This window comes from Berkeleyomyces rouxiae (genome assembly GCF_048999995.1).
Source record: "Berkeleyomyces rouxiae strain 22BRR77 chromosome Unknown BrBRR77_ptg000002l, whole genome shotgun sequence".
Taxonomy (NCBI): domain Eukaryota; kingdom Fungi; phylum Ascomycota; class Sordariomycetes; order Microascales; family Ceratocystidaceae; genus Berkeleyomyces; species Berkeleyomyces rouxiae.
The window spans coordinates 3,678,026-3,703,649 of record NW_027396492.1 but is presented as its reverse complement, the minus strand read 5'-3'; the positions used below and the strand labels follow the sequence as shown (position 1 = coordinate 3,703,649).

Sequence of the window (25,624 nt, the reverse complement as noted above, 5' to 3'; positions counted from 1 at the left end):
AAGATCCAGCTTAGCGTAATCACACCTTAACATCATCTCGAATTCTCAAACCCCCCTTTCCCTTTTCCTTTTTTTTTTATTTTTCCTTAAGTCACTCTTATCTTTCCTTTTTTTTTACTTTACCGCCGACCCGACGAGGGATCGAGATATATTTTTACTTTTCTTTTACTTTGCCATTTGAATATCCACAGCGGCCAAACCCTATGGCCCCAAACTATTTTGCACCCTCTGACGACGATTCTTCCTTCCACCACAGCTTCCGAGAAGACAGCATACTACCAGAAGTCCCCGGTGAGCCAGAGGTTTTCCACGAAGCAACAATGGCTCACAATAACGAAATGCAGGGACTCCCCAACTCCGCCCCCGCGACCCCAGTGGTTGTGCGAAACACCTCCTCCGACCTCCGCCCGGTCCGTTATGACCATACGCGGCCTGATCTCTACCCAACGTACCGGTCATACGTGGAGATGAAGTACCGCTACGACCACAGTCACTTCAACGGCGCAGGAGGGTTCATTCTGCACTGTTACGGTCTGTTAGCCGACAATGCCTTGCTCCAGGCACAGACCTACATTGCCCGCATGAGCCGCGATCCATCGTTGGAGAACGTGGATAAGTTCCTGGAATTCTTGGACAGCTGCTTCGAGGACACCTCAGCTTCCCGTCGTGCACTCTTGGAGCTGCACACCCTCAAATGCCGAGGTGCCTCTGCTCCGGAACATTTGGCTCGGGTCAGTCGGTTGATGCAGATCGCTGGCTGCTATAGACTGAGCCACGAAGAGCGCATAATGAATCTGAGGCGCACCCTCCCCGGGCAAGTGATGTCTGCCCTGGCTGGTTTCCCAGACCCCCCAACCTACGAACAATACGCACAACAGGTGCTTAATGCCTGGCAAAAACTCGACGAGTGTCGGCATGCCCACCCTCCGAGGAACCCTGCCCGGACGTCCCAGTTCCGCAATGTCCCGGCACAACACTCCCCTGATGCCATGGACTGGGCGCCCACCCATAACAGTGCCCCCCGTCGTGCCAAGTGGGTCTCCAAGGAAGAACTCCAGTCACGAAGAGCCAGAGGACTGTGCCTCCGTTGTGGCGCTGGTGGCCACATGTCCCCTAACTGCCCATTCGAGCGTGCCCGCCCCCCGGTACAACAGAGTGTTCGCGCAGCCACGAACCTCCCTCCTCCTGTACTCGAAGAAGAGGGCGAAGAATATTACGAGACCGCCGAGGAGGACTCGGGAAACTGATCGCCTCTGCCCCAAGTCGTGGTCAGAGGCCCAAGCAGGTTTTCAAAGACGACAAGGCTGCTGTGAAGGAATGGGAAGAGTTGAATAGATCTATTACCAACACATCAATTCAATTAGATGCAGTGATCAACAACACTTGTCCCGTGATTGCATTGATTGACACCGGTAGCGCTTCCCCCTCTATGATCAGCAGTGACCTTGTAAAGAAATGGAAACTTGATACGCATTTCAGTTCGCGTCCCAGAACGCTGGTACCATTTAATTCAAAGAGTACCGTCACGGTTGACCGATTAGCCGTGTTTAAAATTGACATATCGGGCCACATAGAAAAACATGTGGCGTGGGTAGTACCAAAATTAGCCGAAGACATCCTGATCGGATACCCATGGCTCAAGAAACAAGGGGCAAGGATAGACTGTGAAGCCGACACAGTTAGATTTAAATCCGGCATTGTCGCTCGAGGAAAGGCGACGACAAACCATACCTTCCGCTCTACCATGGTACGAATAAACAGAGCGAGCACCTTCTTCCGCGCCGCCAAGAGAGATAAGCTGCGGGTTTTTGCAGCTTCAATCGAAGATATCAATAAAGCCTTGGCCCGTTTGGAGAAAGATAGAGTACCAGCCAACCCCAGAGAGTGGAAAAAGAAGATCCCAGCTTGGATCGAGCACGACAAGGTCAAGGTGTTTGATCCAGACGCACAATTTGCTAAAAAGATGCCTCCCCGCCGGCCTGGCCAGGATCATAGGATCGAGTTGACCGTGCCCGACGAAGAAGCTCCATGGGGCCCCCTTTATAGCATGACCAGAGAAGAACTCGTGGTTCTTCGCCAGACGCTTCTTTCATTGCTGGAAAAAGGCTACATTCGCCACAGCCAGTCCACTGCTGCTGCTCCCATCCTATTCGTGAAAAAGCCTGGTGGCGGCCTCCGCTTCTGTGTAGATTATCGTGCACTAAACGCGACTATGAAAAAGAATCGGTACCCACTCCCAAACATCAGCGAGACCCTAGCTAATGCTTCCAAAGCTAAGTGGTTTACGAAACTCGACGTTGTTTCCGCGTTTCATAACATCAGAATCGCCGAGGGAGATGAGTGGAAGACCGCTTTTCGAACGCGACAAGGCCTTTTTGAGTGGAACGTCATGCCTTTTGGTCTGGCCAACGCGCCTGCAGAGTTCCAAAGTTTTGTGAACAGTCTGCTACGCCCATACTTGGATGTGTGGTGCTCTGCCTACGTCGATGACATCTTGATTTATACCGACGGCACGTTAGAGGACCACTACGAGAAGGTCAACTTGGCTTTAGCAAAGGTTCTGGAGGGCCAACTGACAATCGACATTGATAAATGTGAGTTCGCGGTATCGAAAGTGAAGTACCTGGGATACATCCTTGAGCCCGGCAAGATTTCAACCGACCCAACCAAAGTCTCTGCAGTGTCGGACTGGCCAACGCCCAAGAAGGTCAGGGACGTTCGAGCCTTCCTCGGTCTATGCAATTTCTACCGCACCTTTGTCAGAAATTTCACTACTCTAGCGACTCCCTTGCTACAGTTGACAAAGAAAGACCAGGCCTTCCAGTGGGGCGAAAAGGAAGAAGAGTCCTTCCAGGCTCTAAAAGAAGCATTCACCTCGACCCCTGTCCTCTGCACGCACAATCCAGATCTGCCAACTGTTGTTGAGACAGACGCGTCTGGCTACTGTCTCGGTGCAGCGCTTCTACAGACGCAGCCCGATAGATCAACTAGGCCTTGTGCTTATTTCAGCCGCAAAATGACTGCCGCCGAATGCAACTACCCGATCCACGACAAAGAGCTGTTGGCTGTTGTCTGTGCCCTGAAGGAATGGCGTGGCGAACTCAAGGGCCTGAAGGAGACGTTTACCATCGTCTCAGATCATAAAAACTTGCTGCATTTTACCAAGTTGCAGCACTTGTCCGAACGCCAAGCTAGATGGTACCTGACCTTGAGCGAATACAACTGCACCATCGTCCACCGTCCTGGTAAACTCTCCCCTCTCCCAGATGCTCTCTCTCGCCGCGACACCCCAGACAACACGAATGACGCGCGCTACAACGACCGACTAGCCACTATCTTGCACCACGACGGTAACGGCCTGAAAGTTTTCTCGACACAAACCACCAACACGCCAGAAGCCCCTTCTACCCCCGAACTTCCGCCTGCCTTACGGGAACTCTGGTCTGATGCCTGTGCTGCCGATGATGAATACGCCATTATCCATAAAGCGTTGACAGATGGACTGTCACAGTGGCCCGAAACAATCAGACACAAGTTGAGAGTCAACATTTCCGACTGCTCTTTGGACGCCAAATCCGCTATTCGATTTCGGAATAAACTATGGGTACCTACTAACGAGCCATTGAGAACCGCCATCCTACAGAACATTCATGACTCGCCCATGATGCTGCACCCCGGAAAGAACGTCATGCAAGTCGAGCTGTCTAGAGAGTTTTTCTGGCCCCGCTACGTCGAAGATATCCGCCGTTTCTGCCGCAACTGTCAAATTTGTGGTAGTTCTAACATTCGTCGCGACAACAAGGACACCACCCTCAAAGCCTTGCCAATTCCCGACCAGCCTTGGGCCGAGATTGCCATCGACTTTATCGGACCTTTGGAACCAGCACAGAAAGGCGGCATCACCTACACCCACGTCCTAACTGTTATAGACCGTCTATCCAAGGGCGTCATCCTTATTCCCGCCGACGCCCTCGACATGGAATCTGTTGCAGATATGTTCTTCCACCACTTTTACCGACACCACGGCATGCCAAAATCTATTTTGTCTGACCGCGAATTTGTCAACGCAGCTTGGCGACACCTCTGCAAACGCCTAGAGATCGAAAGGCTAACCACAACAGCTTACCATCCGGCTACCAATGGAGCTGCAGAGAGGATGAACGCTGAGATCAAAGTCAAACTTGCCAAACTCAGCGCTGAAGGCCCCGCCTGGCTCAATCTACTGCCCATGGTCGAGTTCAGCATCAATGCCACCCCATCTTCTGCCACTAATGTTTCACCTTTCTTCTTGTCTCACGGCTACCACCCACGAGTCTTCGCCGCACCACCATTGCCTGTCGAACCCGACAATAACGGTCCACTCGGACAGGCTGAGAGGGTCATCCAACGCCTGAGAGACGCCCAGAAATGGGCCCACGCCAACCTTTCTCTGTCACGAGCGGAGATGGAGCAACGCGAGAATGAACACCGACGTCCTGCACCAGATTTTCCTACAGGCTCATACGTTTGGCTCACCCTACGCCCTGAACAACAAGGCTCAGGCCTCGGCAGGAAACTTAGAGCAAAATACCAATACTGCAAAGTGTTGGAACAAGTTACCCCTCACACTTATCGTCTTGAAGTACCGGGTACAACTGCTCACGACGTCTACCATGCCGATCGCCTTCGCTCAGCTGCCAACGACGCTTTCCCTTCCCAAAAGACTCACGACGATCGACCAGCACCTATGGAAGTCATCAATGGTGAAGAATACTGGGAGGTCGAAAAGATCCTAGGCGAACGCACTTCTAACGGTGTCAAGCAAGTCAAAGTCAAATGGAAAGGCTACGTCAGACCTGGCTGGGAACCAGTCGACCTTCTGGTCGATACCGACGCCTACAAACTATGGCTCAGCCAAAAAGGAACCAAAACGACGCGCAAAAGGAGGAAGAGAGGCTGATGTTGGGGTTGCACCCTTAAGGACCGACGGAAGCCCGACACCAACACTAACGGCGTATCCTCGAAGGACTAGTCCGGCGCTGGTACGGCAAAACTAATGCCAGACCAGAACCAAGACTAACGGCACTTCCTAGAGGAACTAGTTGTCGTCGCCGCCGATCGTCGGTTGCCTCCCTTTCCAACAGGATAAATAGTCGCATTGTTTCTACACCATTTAGAGAGTTTAGTTTTGTTCTTCAATTCGAGATCTTTGTCCCTCTGTGTCCCTTTCTGTGAAGATCCAGCTTAGCGTAATCACACCTTAACACTGACGCCCTTATGGTTCGAGAAAAAGGTTGGCTCGACGCGCATGTTCCAGGCGCAAAGGCAAACATGGTTATGGCATCTGTTTTCGCCGCTGAGATTCGCCATAGCAAGAGAAAGAAGGAAGAGATCCAAGTTTTCGCCGCCACGATCCACGACATCAACAAGGCTCTTGAAGTTAAGCGTCGCATGACCCTAGGAGAAATCACCGAGCAGCTTCCCGAAGAACTGAAGCACCTCGGCCACGTGTTTTTAGACGATGAGAAACGAGATTTGCCGCCCAACCGCCCCGGTATCGACCACGCTATCAAGTTAACCAAGGACAACAACGGCAAAGAGAAAGAAGTCCCGTGGGGCCCGCTGTACGGTATGTCTCGAGATGAACTCTTGGTCCTGCGCAAAACACTTTCGGATCACTTGGACAAGAATTGGATCCGAGCCAGCAGTTCGCCCGGTGGTGCGCCAGTCCTGTTTGTACGGAAGCCCGGGGGTGGCCTACGATTCTGCGTCGACTACCGTGGTATCAATATTACGGATAGGGCCCGAAGAAAGGATTAGGGTTCCGGGTACAGCCAACGACTCGGGACAATGATAGGTTCCTGAGGTGGACAGTCGGGCCTGTGGAGGAAGACGTCAGTTAGACAGAGTGCTAAGACGTATGGTCGGTTGAGATGAAGAGGCAACACACAACTTAGATGGCTATTCTGAGAATAGAGCGGCACAAAGAGGAAGGAGGAGGAACAATCACACACTTCAAAGAAGAAGAAAGGTTGAACTGCAAAGAAAGCAAGAACAGAATGGTATAAAGAAGAAGAAGAAGGTAAGCAAGTGCATGTGATTGTTAAGCTTGGAGAACAAGAGTAAACCTGATCAACTCAGGGCAGGAGACGACGATATTTATGTTGTCGGCGCTCCTGACAAAACTCTGTCTTCCCAAGCTAGAAACAATCAACATCTAACTACGAACAAAAGATAAGTCTCGTGTAAACAAGACGTAACAGGTTCGTAACAATCGAACCAGATAACAACCCCCACCTAAGCACGCAATGGCAATTGCAACAAGAAAACTCCGCAGCAGCAGAACAACGTCTATCAGAGCACCCGTGCTCAGCACATCCCACGACAACCTCATATCCGTTGATCAACTCACGATCTACACAGACCAACCTGTGCCATAAGCGCATCTTCATAGGTCGCCGACCTTCGGCGTTGTGGAAAAGAAGAGTGGGGTAGGTCTCATGCATAACCCTTAGCATGAGCAGTGTCAGGATAGCTATTCATGACATAAACAGCATTGGACCTAACTATGAGTTTTCTCCGTACTTAGACAACCCGTCACATATTATCTTTAACATCACAATTTTTTTATCTTAGAAGCTTGTGAGGAAGCTTCACTACCCCTTGTTGTCTTAGAAGCTTGTGAGGAAGCTTCATTACCCCTTACGTTCTCTTAGAAGCCTGTGAGGAAGCTTCCCGTCCCCCCACCATCCGAAGTCCGCCGACCTTGCATAAGTGTCAAGGTTCTTAAGCGAAGAATACCACGTTCCGCACGTGACGAAAGAAGTTAGGACTCGCATTCAGGCCGTGAGATAGTATACTTTAACGATGAACGACAAAACAGAAGATGTTCTGTCCGGGCTACCCCGCGACTCCCAACAGGAGCAGCCCACCAATACCCCAGGATTAGAAGTATTTACGCCTCAGCAACTCGCAATAGTCCAGATGATACTACAGAACCACGCGAAACTACAAGCCCCGGCTCCTCCCGCGCCTGCACTTGCCCTACCACCTTCACAACCGATGATTAACCACCGCTACAACGCACCGTGGCCAGAGTGGGATGGAAAGCTTTTGTCCTTCCCCAGATATTTTAAACAGTTGAAGGTCCGCGCGCAAATCGCAGCTCACGTCATCGGGTCTTCCCAAGCAATTTGTCTCAGCATTTTCATGAGTATTCACGCTGAGCAACAAGCGAGAGTAGAACAATGGTTCACCGATGGCGCCATACACAATTGGGATTGGAAGAGTTTTCTTCAGCACATCAACGACCAGTTTGAAGACAAGGACGCGATCCAGAAGGCAGGCCAGAAGCTCTGCGCTATACAGATGGGAAGTCACCAGAGTTTTGTGTCTTTCCTACAAGATTTCGAGCACCAAGTTGGCTTATGTGGAGGTTTGGACTGGCCCGACCGCGTTAAGATTTTACACCTGAACTCCGCCATAAACTCGACACTTCAGGTGTACCTCACAGTTAAAAACCTCCCCAACGACGACTACCCGAGATGGGTCGAGAAGGTAAAGAGGGTAGCCGGACGAGTGGAAGCGCTACCAGGATATAGTCCCAAGGACCCGTCGAAGACTTTGACGTGGTACACCGAGACGAAAGCGGAAACAATGTTCGCCAAAGTTGTAACCCCGAGCGTCGTGGACCAGCAACTGCACCCCGACAATGATGAAGAACGCGTGACAATGAGTGTCAACGCCTTCCACACGCCGCTCCAAAGCAATGAAAGCCAACGCGCCCGTTCCGTCAAACCCCGCGCACCTTGGAGATCTGCAGATGAGAAAGAGAAGGCGAAGTCTGGCAACGCCTGTTTCCGTTGCCTTGCCACGGGCCACCGGTCCCTTGACTGCCCGAAGTTTGCCCCGAGCCGTCGACCGGCGAGAGTGAATCACACGATGATTCCAGAAGTTTCAGAGCCGATGAACGAGATTATCGAGAGCGTTCCGCACGAGGCGGACAAAAGAGTGGACTCTGACGAATTTCGGCCCCAGAGTTTAAAGAAGAGAAGACGCAAGAAGAGAACCGACACCAATGCCGCCAATGCTGATGCAGTCAACCACATGCATTCCACACCGTTTTTGATCGAGACCTTCGTCAACAACTTCTTTTATTGTGACGCACTGCTCGACACTGGATGCTTGGTAACATCAGCATTTGACGAAAGTCTAGTCAAGCGACGGGGTCTTCAGCGTATCCCCGTAAAGAGAAGAGAACTACTACTTGCAGAAAACGACACGAAGAAGAGATGGATTTCAGAGATTGCAGTGTGCGACATTGATATCGACGGTCGCAAAGAGAAAGTTTACGGTTACGTCATACCGAATTTAGCCTACGACATGATCCTGGGAAAGCCCTGGATGGAGAAGAACGACGTCGTGTACTCCGCGAAAGAACGAATGATTACCTTCAAAGATCAAGGAGACCGACTTATTGTCCGAGAAAAAGGCTGGCGTGAAGCGCACGCTGGCACCCCGAAAGCAAGCATGGTGATGGCAGCAGTTTTTGCTGCAGAGATCCGACGAGGAAGGAAGAGCAAACAGAAGCTACAAGTGTTTTCGGCCTCCATTCAAGACATCAACAAGGCCCTTGAGGTGAAAGCCCGCCTCACGAGAGAAGAGATTTCCGAGAGACTCCCGCAGGAACTCAAGCATTTAGCACCGATTTTCCTAGACGATGGCGAAGGAGATTTACCGCCCAACCGACCAGGCATCGACCACGCCATAAAGATGAAGAAAGACGACCAAGGACGAGAGAAAGAGGTTCCATGGGGCCCCCTGTACAACATGTCGAGAGATGAATTGTTGGTTCTGCGCAAGACGCTCGCAGACCATTTGGACAAGGGATGGATTCGCGCTAGCAGCTCCCCCGGAGGCGCCCCGGTCCTGTTTGTTCGGAAACCCGGAGGCGGTCTGAGATTCTGCGTGGACTATCGAGCACTGAATGACATAACTGAGAAAGATCGTTACCCGCTGCCGCTGATCAGTGAAACTCTGAGAGCGCTAGCCAAGGCACGCTATTTTACCAAGGTCGATGTCCGCGCAGCGTTTCACAAGATACGAATCACGGAAGGCGATGAATGGAAAACCGCTTTCCGGACCAGGTTCGGCCTCTACGAGTGGCTAGTTACGCCCTTTGGACTATCCGGAGCACCCGCCACGTTTCAACGATACATCAACAGCACGCTCCGCGACTATTTGGATGACTTTTGTTCCGCGTACCTCGACGATGTACTGATTTACACCGACGGAAGTCACAAAGACCACATGAGAAAGGTGAATCTTGTGTTGAAGAGATTGGGCGATGCTGGTCTACGTTTAGACCTGAACAAGTGCGAGTTTGCAGTGACCGAGACGAAGTACCTGGGCTTTATCATCCAGGCCGGAGAGGGGATAAAAGTCGATCCCGCCAAAGTGGCTGCAATCCGCGAGTGGCAGCCTCCGACGAATGTGAAAGGCGTCCGCAGTTTTCTTGGCTTTGCGAATTTTTACCGCCAATTTATCCCGTTATTCAGCGAAGTTGCAGCGCCGTTAGTTCGACTTACGAAGAAAGAAGAGCCGTGGAAGTGGGGCAAGACAGAAGACCAAGCCTTTGAGAAGCTGAAGAACGACTTCATGAGAGCCCCCGTGCTAGCAATGTGGGATGAAGAACGGCCTACAATAGTAGAGTGCGACTGCTCAGGATGGGCACTGGGAGGTACGCTGTCGCAGGTCGACGAGACTGGAAGCCTCCGCCCCGTTGCATTTTTCTCGAAGAAGCTGAGCCCCGCCGAAGTCAACTACGAGATCCATGATAAAGAGTTGTTGGCTGTCATAAAGTGTCTTGAAGAATGGAGAGGCGAACTAAAGAGTCTTGGAGCCCCGTTTAAGATTCTTACCGACCACAGGAATCTTCAATATTTTATGACAACGCGCAAGCTATCGGAGAGACAGGTTCGGTGGTCACAGACCCTTTCAGAGTACAACTTCCAGCTGGAGTTTCGAGCAGGAGTCAAGAACGGAAAGCCCGATGCACTGAGTCGACGAGAGCAGGACACCCCCCAGGGTGAAGATGATGAGCGACTCAAATCCCGAATCATGAAGCTAGTCAAGGACCACTGGCTTCCCGAAGCAACGACAGTAGGCCTGTCCCCGGCGGAGATCGTTCAGAGAACCGACATTGTCCCCCACGGAGATCAGATATTCCCGCAACAAGATTTACAGCACCTGTGGGACGAAGCCAAGACGAAGGACAGCGATTTCCACGAGATGTACAAGGCTCTAGCGGCCGCAGAGAGAAGTTTCCCGCCGACACTGACCAAGAAGGTGGCTATATCCATAGCCGAATGCGAATTCGACAACCGAGGCGCCCTTGTATATCGACAGAAGCTTTTTATACCAGACTGGGAGCCCCTACGGACAGCGTTGATTCAGAGTACACATGATTCACACGTTACTGGCCACCCGGGACGAGACGGCACGCTTGCCATCCTATCGCGCGACTTCTTCTGGCCCGGTATTTCAAGAGATGTACGTCGCTTCTGTGCGAACTGCGACGTGTGCGGAAGATCCAAAGTTTGGCGAGAACGGAAGAAAGGACTACTGCGACCACTACCGATACCAGAAAGACCACATTCAGAGCTGGGAATCGATTTCATGACTGAACTGCCGGCACGGAAGCACGGCGACCCGAGATATCTGATGGTGATTGTCGACAGATTGACAGGAGCTGTGACCCTTGAAGCGATGACAACAATGACAGCGACACATTGCGCCGAGCGATTCTTGCAATGTCACTGGAAATATCACGGCTTCCCACGCGCACTCACGTCAGACAGAGGAACCAACTGGACGAGCGAATTCTGGAGCAGCCTATGTCGTTTAACCGGCATCGAGAGAAGACTATCCACGGGATTCCATCCCCAGACAGACGGAGCCACGGAACGGATGAACCAGGAAGTGTTGGCGTACATGAGAGCGTTCGTTACCTATTCCCAGTACGACTGGCCGGAACTGTTGCCTGCCGCAATGTTAGCCATCAACAACCGCAATACGTCCATGGGGGTGAGCCCGTTTTTCCTCACCCACGGCTACCATGTGGACACGATCGAGCAAGTCCAACCGGAAGAGTCGCCGAAGACACTGGAACAGCAAGACGCCGAGAGATTCGTTGAGAGATTCCGTGAAGGCTGGGAGTTGGCACAAGCCGCCATGGGGTCACGACAGCAAGAAATGGAGAATCAGGCCAACAAGTCACGCAGCAGCCAAGAGCGTTTCGAAGTAGGCGACCTAGTGTGGCTCAAGCTAAAGAACATTTCGACACCCCAGATTTCCAAGAAAATGTCGTGGGTCAACGCCAAATACCGAGTGACGAAAGTCGTATCTCCCCACGTTGTCGAGCTTGATGTGCCTACGAATATCTACCCGAAGTTCCATGTCGACCTGATCAAGAGAGCAGCCGGGAATCCACTCCCCTCCCAAAAGACCGACGACACGCAACCCCCCGCGCTCGAAGAGAACGAATATGGAGAGCCTGAATACTTGGTCGAGCGAATCTTGAGAAGCCGCCGGAGACGCGTAGGAAGAGGCTACCGCAGAGAGGTACTTGTCAAATGGGCAGGGTATGCAGAGCCAGACTGGAGACCGCGAGCCGACTTTGAGGAGACGGAAGCACTGGAGACTTTCGAAGCCGAGTTTGGAGATGAGGATGACGTTGGAGAGCCACAGACTGGCGCTATGACAGGCCCCCGCACACGGATGAGAGGAGGGGGGTAATGTTACGGGTCGTGGACCCGACGTTGGATCATCTTTGGGCTGATCCATGTTGACCCACTTTTTGTGTGATTTGAAGTTGGGTCCACTTTCGGGTTAGGGTTTGTGGACCCACTTTTAGTCGACCAGGGTGCGACCCACTTTTTGTGTCACAGGGGTCGGGACCCACTTTTATGTGCACGGGTGTTGCTCCACTTTTATTGTACAGGGGTCATAGGGCTGGTTGCCCTGGTGGGGCGCACAACTGGATTGTCGAACGCCTATAAAGCAGAGCCAGTTCCCCCATCTTTAGTTTGGATTTTCTTCTTCCTTTTCTTTCTTTTCTTCCCTATGTTAAAGATAATAAACAGCATTGGACCTAACTATGAGTTTTCTCCGTACTTAGACAACCCGTCACAGCCAGAGACGCGTTGGAAGAGGCTACCGCAGAGAAGTTCTTGTCAAATGGGCCGGATACGCAGAGCCAGATTGGAGACCGCGCGTTGATTTCGAGGACACCGAAGCGCTTGAGATGTTCGAAGCCGAGTTTGGAACAGAAGACGATGTGGGCGTACCAGAAGCTGACGCCCGGACAGGCCCCCGCACACGGACGAGAGGAGGGGGGTAATGTTACGGGTCGTGGACCCGATGTTGGATCATCTTTGGGCTGATCCATGTTGACCCACTTTTTGTGTGATTTGAAGTTGGGTTCACTTTCGGGTTAGGGTTTGTCGACCCACTTTTATTCGACCAGGGGTCGGCCCACTTTTTGTGTCACAAGGGTCGGGACCCACTTTTATGTGCACGGATGTTGCTCCACTTTTATTGTACAGGGGTCATAGGGCTGGTTGCCCTGGTGGGGCCCACACAACTGGATTCCTGAATGCCTATAAAGCAGAGCCAGTTCCCCCATCTTTAGTTTAGATTTTCTTCTTCTTTTTCTTTCTTTTCTTCCCTATGTTAAAGATAATAAACAGCATTTGGTCATAACTATGAGATTTTCTCATACTTAGTGAAACCCGTCACAGGTTCTTGTGGTCGGACAAAATCTTGAAAGGCGCTCCCAAACTCTTGAGTTCGCCTCGCCATTCTTCAAGGCATTTTACGATTGCCAAAAGCTCCTTGTCGTGAATCTCGTAATTAACTTCGGCAGGACTCAACTTCTTGGAGAAAAACGCAACCGGACGCAACTTGCCATCATCATCAACCTGGGATAGAGTGCCTCCAAGTGCCCAACCAGAGCAGTCGCACTCCACCACCGTCGTTCGGTCTTCGTCCCACATTGCTAAAACTGGTGCCGTGATGAACAAATTCTTGAGCGTCTCGAACGCGCGCTCTTCGGCTTGGCCCCATTTCCACGGGACACCCTTCTTCGTTAAACTGACCAAAGGGGCCGCCACTTCGCTAAACGAGTCGATGAACTGACGATAAAAATTGGCGAATCCGATAAAACTGCGGACCCCCTTGACGTTGGTTGGCGGAACCCACTCTCGTATAGCCGCGACCTTCGCTGGGTCAACCTTGACTCCTTGGCCGGCCTGAATGATGAAACCCAAATACTTCGTTTCCGTAACTGCGAACTCGCACTTGTTAAGGTCCAAACACAGACCCGCATCTCCCAACTTCTTCAGCACGAGCTCGACCTTTTCCATGTGCTCCTTGCGACTACCATCGGTATAAATCAGAACATCATCGAGGTAGGCGGAACAGAAATCGTCCAAATGTTCGCGCAGTGTGCTGTTGATATATCTTTGGAAGGTCGCCGGTGCTCCAGTAAGTCCAAAAGGCGTAACAAGCCACTCGTAAAGGCCAAATCTTGTCCGGAAAGCCGTCTTCCATTCATCGCCCTCTTTGACACGAATCTTGTGAAACGCAGCGCGCACGTCAACCTTGGTGAAGTAACGGGCCTTGGCTAACGAACGCAGCGTCTCGCTAATGAGGGGCAGGGGGTAGCGGTCTTTCTCCGTGATGGCGTTGATACCACGGTAGTCGACGCAGAATCGTAGGCCACCCCCGGGCTTCCGTACAAACAGGACTGGCGCACCACCGGGCGAACTGCTGGCTCGGATCCAATTCTTGTCCAAGTGATCCGAAAGTGTTTTACGCAGGACCAAGAGTTCATCTCGAGACATACCGTACAGCGGGCCCCACGGGACTTCTTTCTCTTTGCCGTTGTTGTCCTTGGTTAACTTGATAGCGTGGTCGATACCGGGGCGGTTGGGGGGTAAGTCTCTTTTCTCGTCGTCTAAGAACACGTGGCCGAGGTGCTTCAGTTCTTCGGGAAGCTGCTCGGTAATCTCTCCTAGGGTCATGCGACGCTTAACTTCAAGAGCCTTGTTGATGTCGTGGATCGTGGCGGCGAAAACTTGGATCTCTTCCTTCTTCTTCTTGCTATGGCGAATCTCAGCGGCGAAAACAGATGCCATAACCATGTTTGCCTTTGCGCCTGGAACATGCGCGTCGAGCCAACCTTTCTCTCGAACCATAAGGGCGTCAGCTCCGGAACCTAGACGAATAACTCGTTCCTTGGCCAAATAAACGACATCGTTGCGCTCCATCCATGGCTTTCCCAAAATCATGTCGTAAGCTAGATTGGGGATAACGTAACCATAGACTGTTTCTTTGCGTCCGTCGATGTCGAGCTCACAAAAGGCAATTTCCGAAATCCATCTCTTCTTGTTGTCATTCTCGGCTAACCGTAGCTCACGCTTCGTTATCGGCATCCGTTGCAAGCCTTTCTTTTTCACTAACGATTCGTTGAAGGCTGACGTCACTAGGCACCCGCTATCGAATAAGGCGTCACAGTAGAAGGAGTTATCAATGAAGGCTTCGATCAGGAACGGGGACGAATGCATTTGGGAAATCGCTTGTTTGGGGGCATCCGTAATCTTTGTCTTCCGTGGCGAAATAGGTTCATGCCGGTCCTTCGTGGGGGATTCTCTCCTGGTAACCTTCTTGTCGATACTGTGGTTCTCCGGGGTTGTCGTTGCATGTACTTCTGCGGGCGATTCTGCTGGGCGAAACTTCGGGCACCTAAATGAACGATGGCCCTGCTCTAAACAACGGAAACAGGCTTGTCGTAGTCGTGCCTTTTCGATATCAGATTGCGCTCTCCATGGCGCTCGTGGCTTCGGGGGTTCAGCAAACTTCTGCTGGCTCTTCTTTTCTATAATCTTGGCAGCGGTCTCCAACTGGGAGATCAACGCTGCTACTTCTGACTTCTGCTGAAACTGTACTTTCCGGACCTGTACTTCGGGTCCGTCTTCGGTGTCTTCTTCGTCTGTCGATTCTTCCGCGGCTTCAGGGATCGGGAACTCCTCTTGGTCGACTGGCTGTTGCACATACCACGTGCTGCTAGATCCTTCTCTATATCTTGCTTCGTATTGCGGCAAGCACTCAACTCTTCCAGCTATAGTCCGTACTTTCGTCACCCACTTGTTGTAATCGTCGTCGGGTAACTTCTTCGGAGTGAGGTGGTACTGTAATGTGTCGTTGAGGGCCGCATCTATGAATAGGATCTTGCATCTGTCGGGCCAATGCCAACCTCCACAGGCGCTCAGCGAATATTCGTAGTCTTGCAGAAACGCCTTGAAAGTCTGCGCTTCTCCCATTCTCATGGTCATCAACTTCTGACCTGCCTTCATCACAGCTTGCTTGTCGGTGAACTGGTCGTTGATGTGTTCTAAAAGCTTCTCCCAGTCCCAGTCGTGAGCTTCCCCTTGATCGAGCCAAAGATCCAAACGTGGCTGCTGGCTTTGGGGAATACTCATAAAGATTTCGAAACATATTTCGCTGGGAGTGAGGCGGTGGCGATGGCTGATCCGGGCTCTAAGCTTCAGTTGATTGAAGAAACGCTTGAACGAAGAGGGCTGACCATCCCACTGGGGCCATGAGATATTGTGTGTGGGAGAGGGGGAACATTGTTGACTCGATAACAGCTGATGCACTGACTGTAAAAGCTCGAACGTGGTAACATCAGGCTGCGGGTTGACTTCGGTCTGCTGAGGCATGGTGGCGACCTGGGGTGGCAACGTGGCGGGGAGGAAAGGCGGAAAACTGGGGGTCCTAGGGCTCGACATGGCATAAGATTGCACTTGCCCAAATAGGATAAAAACAAACAGGTAGAACAGGGATAGGAACATATCCAAATAGAGGGATGAAAACTGTGTGTAAAACTTCTTGAACGGATCCCGTAACTCCAGGGGATCGTGAGAAAACTCAAGAAGATGTTAAAGATAATATGTGACGGGTTTCACTAAGTATGAGAAAATCTCATAGTTATGACCAAATGCTGTTTATTGTAACGATCTATGGATCGAGGTAGGCTCAGGCTCCGCCCTCACCGCCGTTTACACCGCCGTCCACACCGCCTTGCACACCGCCGTTACTCACCGCCTGCCAAACCCGTGTGCACACCGTCGTTGTCAAGGGTACGCGTCATACCTCTACCGCGCGTATATAGATAGTGTTGTTTCCGCCCGTTTTCTTGTACATTAGTCTTTTCTCTTTATCTGTTTCTTAATTTATTTCTGCTGTTCTAAAAGCGTTCTCCTTTAGACCGTAAAGCCTTACAATAGAAACAGATCTACCCTTGTTTACACTGTCCTCGTTTCTTTTACCCTGTCTTCGTACCTTTTCCTCGTTACCACCCGCCACCTGTACATCGTTTCTCTCTGTTCCTCTTTTGTTCCACCGTCACATGCCCTACTGTGCACCTACCACCGACCCCGACTCTGACACCACTTCCAACAACACCGTCTTCTTCGACTCTGAGCCTCCTCCGACAGCCATGTCCGATCCTACTGTCCCTGTTCCAGCCCCGGCGGCCCCGTCGCTTCAAGATCTGCTGTGTCATGAATAGCCATTCTTGCCATTGCCATTGCATAGGGTTATGCCTGGCACCTTACCCCGCTTCCGTTGTGTCACGCTAATGTTCCAAGGACGTATGATGATACGGTTATACCACTTGGTGGTCTGTGTAACCTTGAGGTGTCACTCCGGTTTATCTACTCGGGTGTGGCCGGCTTGCACACTATAGATCATCGCTATTAGGTAACTCGGTACTCTGCAGTTGATGCAGCTTATTCTGAGTTGACTGCTATTCTCGTTCCTTTTGTGTCAACAGCGTTTGAGCGTGGGGCCCACACCTGTTAGGCCGATATCGCTGTAACGCGACATATCGTTGCCTGGGTGTCTTGAGGGATTTTCAGTTCTGCTGCTGCCGTGTTGGTTTATCTCGTGAACTAACATCCGGTTTGATAGTAGCGTCTGGTAACGTTGAGTTACGTATGTCCCCACTTTCGGTTATCTGTGATTTGGTTCTAGCTTGGGAAGATCTCTGTTGTCAGAATCTGCAACGCCTTAAATAGCGTTGCCTTCTGCCCTGTGTGATCAGGTTAACTCTTGCTCCCCAAGCTTAACAATCACATACACCCCTTTTGCCATTCTTCTTTGTATACTAGTTTATAGTATCACTTCTTCGATAGTACCTTCTTCTTTAGTACTATATCTTTAATTATCACTTGTTTCTTGATAGCCTTCATTGCATCAGTACCTTCTGTCGTCTTCGTTACCTCAGTGTTCCTGTGATTGTTTATTCCCTTCCGTGTGTTATAAGATCAATTAGTTGAGTGTGCCTCTTTACCTCAAACCGACCATACGACCTAGAGAGTTCTATCCTCTCCTCCCGGCCGTATATCCGCGCAGGCCTGACTGTCCACCTCTGGAACCTATCATTGTCCTGAGTCGTTGGCTTTCTAGAACCCTAATGGTTTCCTTGGGCCCTATCCGTAATATGCTGCAAGCCATCCAGCAGCTCAACGAGAAGCACGACCACGCGCAACAACAATTGCGCGACGAGTTCAACAGTGGCCAACAAAAACGAGATCAGGCCATCGCCGATCTCCAAGCTTTTGCCCGTGCTGCCACCGCTACTTCCGCTCCCGCCGTCGTCCCTGCGTCCCCTGTCCCCACTGCTGTCCCCGCTGCTCCCGTGCCCGTTGCAACTACGGAAAGAAACCTCGAACCGAGGAAGCGTGCCCTCCCGGATATCGCCTTGTTTTCCGGCCAACGCTCTGCCTACCGCGTCTGGGCCCTGAGTGCCCGCTCCAAGCTTGCACTGGACAGCGAGTCAATCGGTGACCACCGCAAGCAATACGCGTACCTTTTTGCGCGTATGACGGTAGAAGCCCAGAACCTCGTCGTGGCGTACTTCGAGCAGGGCTTGCTGAACGACACCGGGCCCCACCAGTTCCTGGAGTACTTGGACTCCATATTCATCGACCCCTTTGCTGCTGACCGTGCTCTCTTCCACCTGGACAACATGCGCCAGGGACCCTCTGAACCCTTCGCCTTGTTCCTGCCCCGCTTCGAAAAAGTCCTCCAGGACGCCAACATCATTGGCGACCGCAACCGCATTTCGAAGTTGCAAACCGCCATGGCGCCTGCCCTCCGACAAGCGATGGTCTATGTCAACGTCCCCGCGACGTACCCTGAATTTACCAACTGCATGCAAAACGTCGCTTCCAAGGCTGAGCAATTCCTACCTCGTCCCCGCCGCGGCCACTACTCCGCTTTCACTGATAACACGACCTACTCTCCGTACGCTGCCCACCCTGTTTCCCCTGCTCCTGCTGGCCCTTTTGTTTCCTCCGTTCCCCCGTCGGCTGCTGCTCGTCACCCCGATGCTATGGATTGGACTCCCACTGTCACTGCCACGGCCCTTCAGCCCCTGACCGACGAGGAGCGCGAGCGCCTCCGCCGCAACCGCGCCTGCTTCCGCTGCCGCCAGACTGGCCATCTGCGCCAGAACTGTCCACTGAACTTTGTCCCCACTACTACCGTCCCTGTCCGCTCCACCAACCTTCCCCAGCTTGCTGCGCCGACCCCAGCTCTGCCCCTGCCTGTGCCCACGCCCGCGTCCCGCGACATGTCGGGAAATGGAGAGCTCTAGGCGAACGTCGCCGTCTAGAGCCCCAAGGAGAGAAGATCGCTCGGGAGGAAATGGGGGCTAGAGGTACCTATATAGATGTTGTTCTCAATAAAACTTGTTCTACCTCTGCCTTCGTCGACTCCGGTTGCCTGTGTCTTGCCACCGTCTCTCCGCGCACCGCCACCCGCGCCCACGCTACTATCCTGCCCATCTGCCCTCGTCCAATTGCTCAAGTAGTTAATGACCAAAACCCACCCGTCATCGATCAAGTCGCCGTTTTTGACCTTGGTCTCGGAGGATTGGACGAGAAACTCTACGCTTACATCGTCCCTGGTCAGACTGAGGACCTCATCCTGGGTCAAGGCTGGATTGCCAAGCACGACGCTTCCCTCCGCCCTGCCCAGAACGAAGTCTTCATCCGCTTGCCCACTCCCCTTCGTCTTACCAACTGTACTGCCAATCCCGATGTCCTCCCTGTTACTGCCCACGCCGTCCGCGCCTTTCACCTCAGAGCCCGCCGTTCTCACAATGTCCGCATCTTCTCCGCCACTCTTCACGACATTGAGAAGGCCCTCAAGGCCAAAATTTACACCGACCCCCGCGCCAACTGTCCCGAGTGGCTCCTTCCTGTCATCGACGCTTTCGACAGGAAGAAAGCTTCCGAGCTCCCCCCGAACCGCCCTGGCATTGATACAGAGATCCGCCTTAAACCAGGCTTGTCCCCGCCCTCGTGCCCTCTGTACTCAATGAGCCGAGAAGAACTGCTGCTGCTCCGGAAAACTCTCTACGACTTGCTCGACGCTGGCTTTATCCGAGCCAGTAGTGCTGAGGGAGGTGCTCCTGTCATCTTCGTGAAGAAACCTGGTGGTGGTCTTCGTTTTTGCGTAGACTACCGTGCCCTGAACAGCGTCACAGAGAAGGATGGTTACCCGTTACCACTGATCAACGACACCCTCCGTGACATCGCTGCCGCCAAGTACGTCTCCAAGGTCGATGTAATCTCCGCGTTCCACCGTCTCCGCCTGAAAGAAGGTAGTGAAGCCTACACGGCCTTCCGCACCCATCTCGGAGCGTATGAATGGCTAGTCACCCCTTTCGGCCTCACTGGTGCTCCTGCTGCTTTCCAACGTTTTATCAATCATGTGCTCTCCCGCTGGCTCGGTATCTCCTGCTCTGCTTACCTCGACGATGTAGTGATCTACAGCTCTGACTCCCGCAAAGAACACCGTAACCTTGTCTGTCAGATCATCCGCGCTCTCGGAGATGCTGGCTTACAGCTTGACTGGGATAAAAGTGAATTTGAGTCCCCGTCCATCAAGTACCTTGGTTTCATCGTTGAACCCGGCTCCGGCATCCGTGCAGACCCAGACAAAGTCAAGGCTATCCAGGAATGGGAGGCTCCCACGTCTGTCCGCGGAGTCCGTAGTTTTCTTGGGTTTGCCAACTTCTACCGCTGTTTTGTCCCCGAATACTCCACCGTCGCTGCTCCCCTGACTCTGCTGACCAAGAAGGATCAACCCTTCAAGTGGGAAGACGAACAACTCCGTTCGTTTGAAGCTTTGAAGAAGGCCCTTGTCTCTGCCCCGCTCCTTGCCACCTTTGACCCTGACCTCCCCACCATCGTTGAAGCCGATGCTTCCGGCTGGGCCCTGGGAGGTTCCCTCAGACAGCAAGGTGCTGATTCTCTTTGGCGTCCTGTTGCTTACTTCTCGCGAAAGCTCAGCCCAGCGGAAGTCAACTATCCTATCCACGATAAGGAAATGTTGGCCATCCACTCCTGCCTCCGCGCTTGGCGCTCCTACCTCGCTGGCATCCCGTTCGAAGTACACACCGACCACCAGAACCTTTTGTACTTCCAGAAGCAAAGAACCCTGTCAGAACGCCAACGCCGCTGGGCCCATGAATTGTCCGAGTTCGACTTTCGGTTAATTCATCGACCCGGCGTTACTCAAGTGACCTCCGATGCCCTTTCCCGCCGCGACCAAGACCTGCCCCAAGACCTCTCCGATGAACGCCTCCAGTCCCGTGTCCACCAAGTTCTGCGCCCTGACGGGCCCGACTTCGTCATTGCCGCCGCCGTTTGGGCTAAAGAGCCTGACAAAGACCCTGAAGGAACCCTGACCCTCGACCACGCTGCCCTAGATGCCCCTTTTGCTGACCCGGAACTCCAGACCCTCTGGCACTCGGCACTTACCCATAACGAACGTTATTGGCAAGCGCGACAAGCTGTCCAAGAACAAGCCCGCTCGTTCCCCAACGAGTGGGGCCTTCCTTGGCAGATCAGCGAGTGTACCCTCGACTCCGCCACCCGTCTCCTCTGGCGTGACCGCCTGTGGATCCCGTACTACGAGCCCCTCCGCACTCGTATCATCCAGCAAGTCCACGACTCCACGCTCACCGGTCACCCTGGAGGATCAGCAACCCGTGATCTAGTCAGCCGCTCCTACGCTTGGCCTGGCCTCTCTGACGATGTCCGCCGCTTCGTTGGTAATTGCGACACTTGCGGTAAAAGCAAGATTTGGCGCGACCAGAAGCGTGGCCTCCTGAAGCCCCTGCCCGTCCCGGACCGTGCCTGGCAAGAACTCGCCATGGATTTCATCGTCGGTCTCCCTGAGTCCGAAGGCTGCACTACTATCTTAGGTATTACAGACCGGCTGTCAAAGAGTAAAATCTTGATACCGCTGAAATCGTATACTGCCTCTGACGTAGCCAGAGCCTTCATCACACACGTCTTTGCCCACCATGGTCTACCCCGCGCCATCACGTCCGACCGAGGTCCCCAGTTCACCGGTTTATTCTGGACAGAAGTCTGTCGCCAGCTCTCCATCACCCGCCGCCTCTCCACTGCGTTCCATCCCGAGACCGACGGCGCCCAAGAGCGCTCCAACCAGGAGATCGAGACCTACCTCCGTGCCTTCACTGTTTTCCTGCAAGACGACTGGGCTGCACTTCTCCCCCAAGCCCAGGTCGCCCTGAACAATCGCACTGCTACTGCCACTGGCCTTTCCCCTTTTTTCTTCACCCATGGTTACAACATTGACCCCCTTGACATGACTACCGACCACGAACCAGGCTCCACCGTTTCCCCCGCCACTGCCGGCCACAACTGGCTCGCCAAGCACCGCGACGCAACCGCGTTCGCCCAGGCCTCCATGGCATTCGCCCTTGAAACACAGGAACGACATGCCAACCGGGGACGCCAGGCAGCGGAAGCTTTCAAAGTCGGCGACCGAGTCTACCTGCGTCTGCGCAACGTGCGCACCATCCGCCCCTCGAAGACACTCGACTGGCTTGCCTTGCCCTACCGCGTTATCCAAGTCGTCGGTACGCACGCTGTCAAACTAGACACGCCCACCGGTATCCACCCCGTCTTCCACGTGAGTCTTGTCCGCCGCGCCCGTGATGACCCTCTGCCTTCCCAAGTCTTAGCCAACCCGGAACCACCTGCAATCGCGCCCGAAGAAGCCTCCGGCGATTTAGTGGCTGGCGAGTACCTTGTCGACGAGATCCTACAACACAAGGTCGTCGACAAACGTCACAAAGTGCTCGTCCAGTGGACTGGATGGGCAGAGCCAACATGGGAACCCTTGTCACACGTCCTAGACACAGCAGCGCTCGAGAGATACGAGCAGACCCACGAGTGCCCCTGGAAGTTGCCAGCAGTCCCCCGGAGGAGAGGGAGGAGGAGGCGATTGTAACGATCTATGGATCGAGGTAGGCTCAGGCTCCGCCCTCACCGCTGTTTACACCGCCGTTACTCACCGCCTGCCAAACCCGTGTGCACACCGTCGTTGTCAAGGGTACGCGTCATACCTCTACCGCGCGTATATAGATAGTGTTGTTTCCGCCCGTTTTCTTGTACATTAGTCTTTTCTCTTTATCTGTTTCTTAATTTATTTCTGCTGTTCTAAAAGCGTTCTCCTTTAGACCGTAAAGCCTTACATTTATTATCTTTAACATAGGGAAGAAAAGAAAGAAAAGGAAGAAGAAAATCTAAACTAAAGATGGGGGAACTGGCTATGCTTTATAGGCATTCAGGAATCCAGTTGTGTGGGCCCCACCAGGGCAACCAGCCCTATGACCCCTGTACAATAAAAGTGGAGCAACATCCGTGCACATAAAAGTGGGTCCCGACCCTTGTGACACAAAAAGTGGGTCGCACCCTGGTCGACTAAAAGTGGGTCCACAAACCCTAACCCGAAAGTGGACCCAACTTCAAATCACACAAAAAGTGGGTCAACATGGATCAGCCCAAAGATGATCCAACATCGGGTCCACGACCCGTAACACCGAGGATCTTAAGTGGGGATAAGTTGAGAACGCAGCTCAGTACCCGCAAAGGCAGAGGTTTTTCAACCTTGTTGTCCTCCCTAGTTATGGCATTGGTCATAGAAGTAAGAGCTAAGCCTGTAGGTTATAACAAACAACAATCGCTCAGTTCCATAGCCCATAAATCTGTTGCCTGCAAGATGCAGACGGTCCCCTGAGAACTACCAAGTTCTGGTAACAAGTGTACACCAGAGTGGCTACTCAGTTGGCACAATCATCAATCGCCGCGACATAATCGCCTCCACAATAGCTAAGAACCCCCTGGGACATGGTTCGATGGATGTAAACGAACACGATTCCGGTTGTGGGAGAATAGACTAACATGTGTAATGGGGACTCATCATCGATCGGGTAATTGGTATATGACGACAGACAGCATGGAAACAAAGACGTGCAGGATCCGTAAAGAGTATTGGTGAAAGGGGAAAACAAGAAATTGGTAAAGTCAGCTTGTCAAACTTGGCAGTATTTCAGCACAAGATACAAGACTGGCCTGCACCACCATAGGCAGGACTTCGAAGAGGGACATCGTGTTTCTTTTAACGAGAAGAAAACAACAAGATATTGTCCAAAAGAGAGAGGCAGAGAGTAGGCCCAAGTGAAGACACAAAGAGGTCGAAGAAAGGAGACATAGAGTAGTCGCAAGTAGACGTAACAAAGTCGAAGAAAGTAACAGGCAAGAGAGCTGTCCAAAGTAGAGGACACAGAACATGTCACAAGAAGTAGACGTATAGTGGTCGTAAGTAGACACAACAACAGCCGAAAGAAAATAGTCCGAACAGTGGCCTAACGCATTAGACACAACTGTGGCACGAAGACTAGACATAACTGTCAAGAAGTGGGACAGAAGCGAGCTGTTAACAAAGCGAGTAGACAGCAACTGTCAATACCCAGACAGACACGGGCTGGCAGCAATGCGAGTAGATATAAACTATCAATACCCGGACAGACACGAGCTGTCGGCAATTATAACCCAGCAGGGGTCAAACGCAAGCACCATAGTGGTCAAAGAAGAGACACAAAAAAGCAGTCGCCGATGGACACACGGTGTCACAAGGAAGAGGCATTAAGAGGTGTCAACCCAAAGAACAGACACGAGCTGTTCGTAGAACCAACGAGCTCAGCAAAGAACAGACACTAGCTGCTGATATCATATAAATAGACCCAACAGGAGTCAAAACAATTAGGCAAGACAAAGGCCAAGAAATACAGACACAGAGGTCTAAAAACAGACATAAACTGTCCAAGAAATCCCACAAGAACTCAATAACATGCTTTGGCACAATGGCAGGTGTGTGAATAAACTCAACAACAACACTTTATACACTCAGGTACCATGTTGTAACTCAAAGTAATCTGGGAGTTGGCAACATCATTGCTGCAAGCCAAAAGGTGCATAGCTGGTAGACATGGCTTTCTGAAAACCCCCGTTCAGATGTGGCAAGTTGTAACGACTAGTTGATGCGGGACCAAAGGAACAGCTTATAAAATAAGGTAGTTGACCGCCCGTAAATCAACAGAAGATCGTACACTGCCTGGTTCCCGAGGACAAAGAACCGGAGAAGCCAACACTGAAGAAGCAGGAGCAATGAAGCCACGTGTGAGCATGCCATCCAGATTGTGCTTGACAAATTGCAAAGTTAGTGTGAGCGGTTCACTAAGTACAAGAGAGTCTTGCAGTTATGACCAGAATGCTGTTTATTATCTTTTGATGGAGAGAAAAAGGTAGAAGAAAGACTAAACTAAACAGCGGATTTGGGTCTACTATATAGACATTTTTGTGCTTACACATGCAAGTTCCCGATCGGCTCAATATCCCTCCGTGAGCTCCTTATGTCCGAGTTTTCGGCGATAACTCGAGGTTAACTCCGATCCCGTCGGAATCCCTCAGTTTCCCTCGGAACACTTCGGACCTTTTTGCATCCTGCCGGATTAGGCGAATCCTACCCACGGACCTCAAGTCCGACCCGGTCCGAGCTCTCCGAAGCCTCCGAAGAGTTGCCGAAGTTCATCCGAAACCTTGTCCAAATTCGGTGAAACGACCTGCATTCGAAAGCACTGGATCAGCTCTGTCTGATCCAACCACGGGTTCTCAACCCGTAACATTACCCCCCTCTTCTCCTCTGTGTGGGCGGCCCTGTCCTCGCACCGGCTTCTGGTTCACCAACGTCATCGTCGTCTCCAAACTTCGCTTCAAAGGCGTCCAGTGCTTCAGTCTCCTCAAAGTCGGCTCGTGGTCTCCAATCGGGCTCTGCGTATCCAACCCATTTAACCAGTAGTTCTCTTCGAAATCCCCTTCCAATGCGTCTTCGTCGACTTCTCAGGATTTGTTCGACCAAAAATTCAGGCTCGCCGTAGTCGTTCTCTTCAATGTGTGGAGGCTGGGCATCGTCTGTTTCTTGGGAGGGCAACGGGTTGTTCGGTGCTCGTTTAAGGAGGTCGACATGGAAGCGGGGATGGATGTTTGTTGGTACATCAAGCTCGACCACATGGGGAGAAACTATTACGGATAGGGCCCGAAGAAAGGATTAGGGTTCCGGGTACAGCCAACGACTCGGGACAATGATAGGTTCCTATTACGGATAGGGCCCAAGGAAACCATTAGGGTTCTAG

General features: G+C 52.2%; 8 protein-coding genes across 8 annotated transcripts; 7 read left to right on the top strand and 1 right to left on the bottom strand.

Annotated features, from left to right (window-relative positions):
• Positions 1–203: 203 nt before the first annotated feature.
• On the top strand, positions 204–1,247 carry BROUX77_002602 (uncharacterized protein; the record flags this gene model as incomplete). Its single annotated transcript, XM_073747161.1, has 1 exon — positions 204–1,247. One exon carries the CDS (start codon positions 204–206, stop codon positions 1,245–1,247), a length of 1,044 nt encoding a protein of 347 aa, XP_073607684.1.
• A 497-nt stretch (positions 1,248–1,744) lies between these two features.
• BROUX77_002601 (uncharacterized protein) lies at positions 1,745–4,939 on the top strand (the record flags this gene model as incomplete). The annotated part of the gene is made up of 1 exon (XM_073747160.1): positions 1,745–4,939. The coding sequence occupies one exon, from the start codon at positions 1,745–1,747 to the stop codon at positions 4,937–4,939; it is 3,195 nt and encodes a 1,064-aa protein (XP_073607683.1).
• A 317-nt stretch (positions 4,940–5,256) lies between these two features.
• BROUX77_002600 (uncharacterized protein) lies at positions 5,257–5,799 on the top strand (the record flags this gene model as incomplete). The annotated part of the gene is made up of 1 exon (XM_073747159.1): positions 5,257–5,799. One exon carries the CDS (start codon positions 5,257–5,259, stop codon positions 5,797–5,799), a length of 543 nt encoding a protein of 180 aa, XP_073607682.1.
• A 1,047-nt stretch (positions 5,800–6,846) lies between these two features.
• Positions 6,847–11,775, top strand: BROUX77_002599 (uncharacterized protein; the record flags this gene model as incomplete). The annotated part of the gene is made up of 1 exon (XM_073747158.1): positions 6,847–11,775. The coding sequence occupies one exon, from the start codon at positions 6,847–6,849 to the stop codon at positions 11,773–11,775; it is 4,929 nt and encodes a 1,642-aa protein (XP_073607681.1).
• A 998-nt stretch (positions 11,776–12,773) lies between these two features.
• Positions 12,774–15,761, bottom strand: BROUX77_002598 (uncharacterized protein; the record flags this gene model as incomplete). The annotated part of the gene is made up of 1 exon (XM_073747157.1): positions 12,774–15,761. One exon carries the CDS (start codon positions 15,759–15,761, stop codon positions 12,774–12,776), a length of 2,988 nt encoding a protein of 995 aa, XP_073607680.1.
• A 689-nt stretch (positions 15,762–16,450) lies between these two features.
• On the top strand, positions 16,451–16,803 carry BROUX77_002597 (uncharacterized protein; the record flags this gene model as incomplete). Its single annotated transcript, XM_073747154.1, has 2 exons — positions 16,451–16,599; positions 16,692–16,803. 2 exons carry the CDS (start codon positions 16,451–16,453, stop codon positions 16,801–16,803), a joined length of 261 nt encoding a protein of 86 aa, XP_073607679.1.
• A 715-nt stretch (positions 16,804–17,518) lies between these two features.
• On the top strand, positions 17,519–18,703 carry BROUX77_002596 (uncharacterized protein; the record flags this gene model as incomplete). The annotated part of the gene is made up of 1 exon (XM_073747153.1): positions 17,519–18,703. One exon carries the CDS (start codon positions 17,519–17,521, stop codon positions 18,701–18,703), a length of 1,185 nt encoding a protein of 394 aa, XP_073607678.1.
• Positions 18,704–18,753: 50 nt separating this feature from the next.
• On the top strand, positions 18,754–22,380 carry BROUX77_002595 (uncharacterized protein; the record flags this gene model as incomplete). Its single annotated transcript, XM_073747152.1, has 1 exon — positions 18,754–22,380. The coding sequence occupies one exon, from the start codon at positions 18,754–18,756 to the stop codon at positions 22,378–22,380; it is 3,627 nt and encodes a 1,208-aa protein (XP_073607677.1).
• Between the last annotated feature and the right edge of the window lie 3,244 nt (positions 22,381–25,624).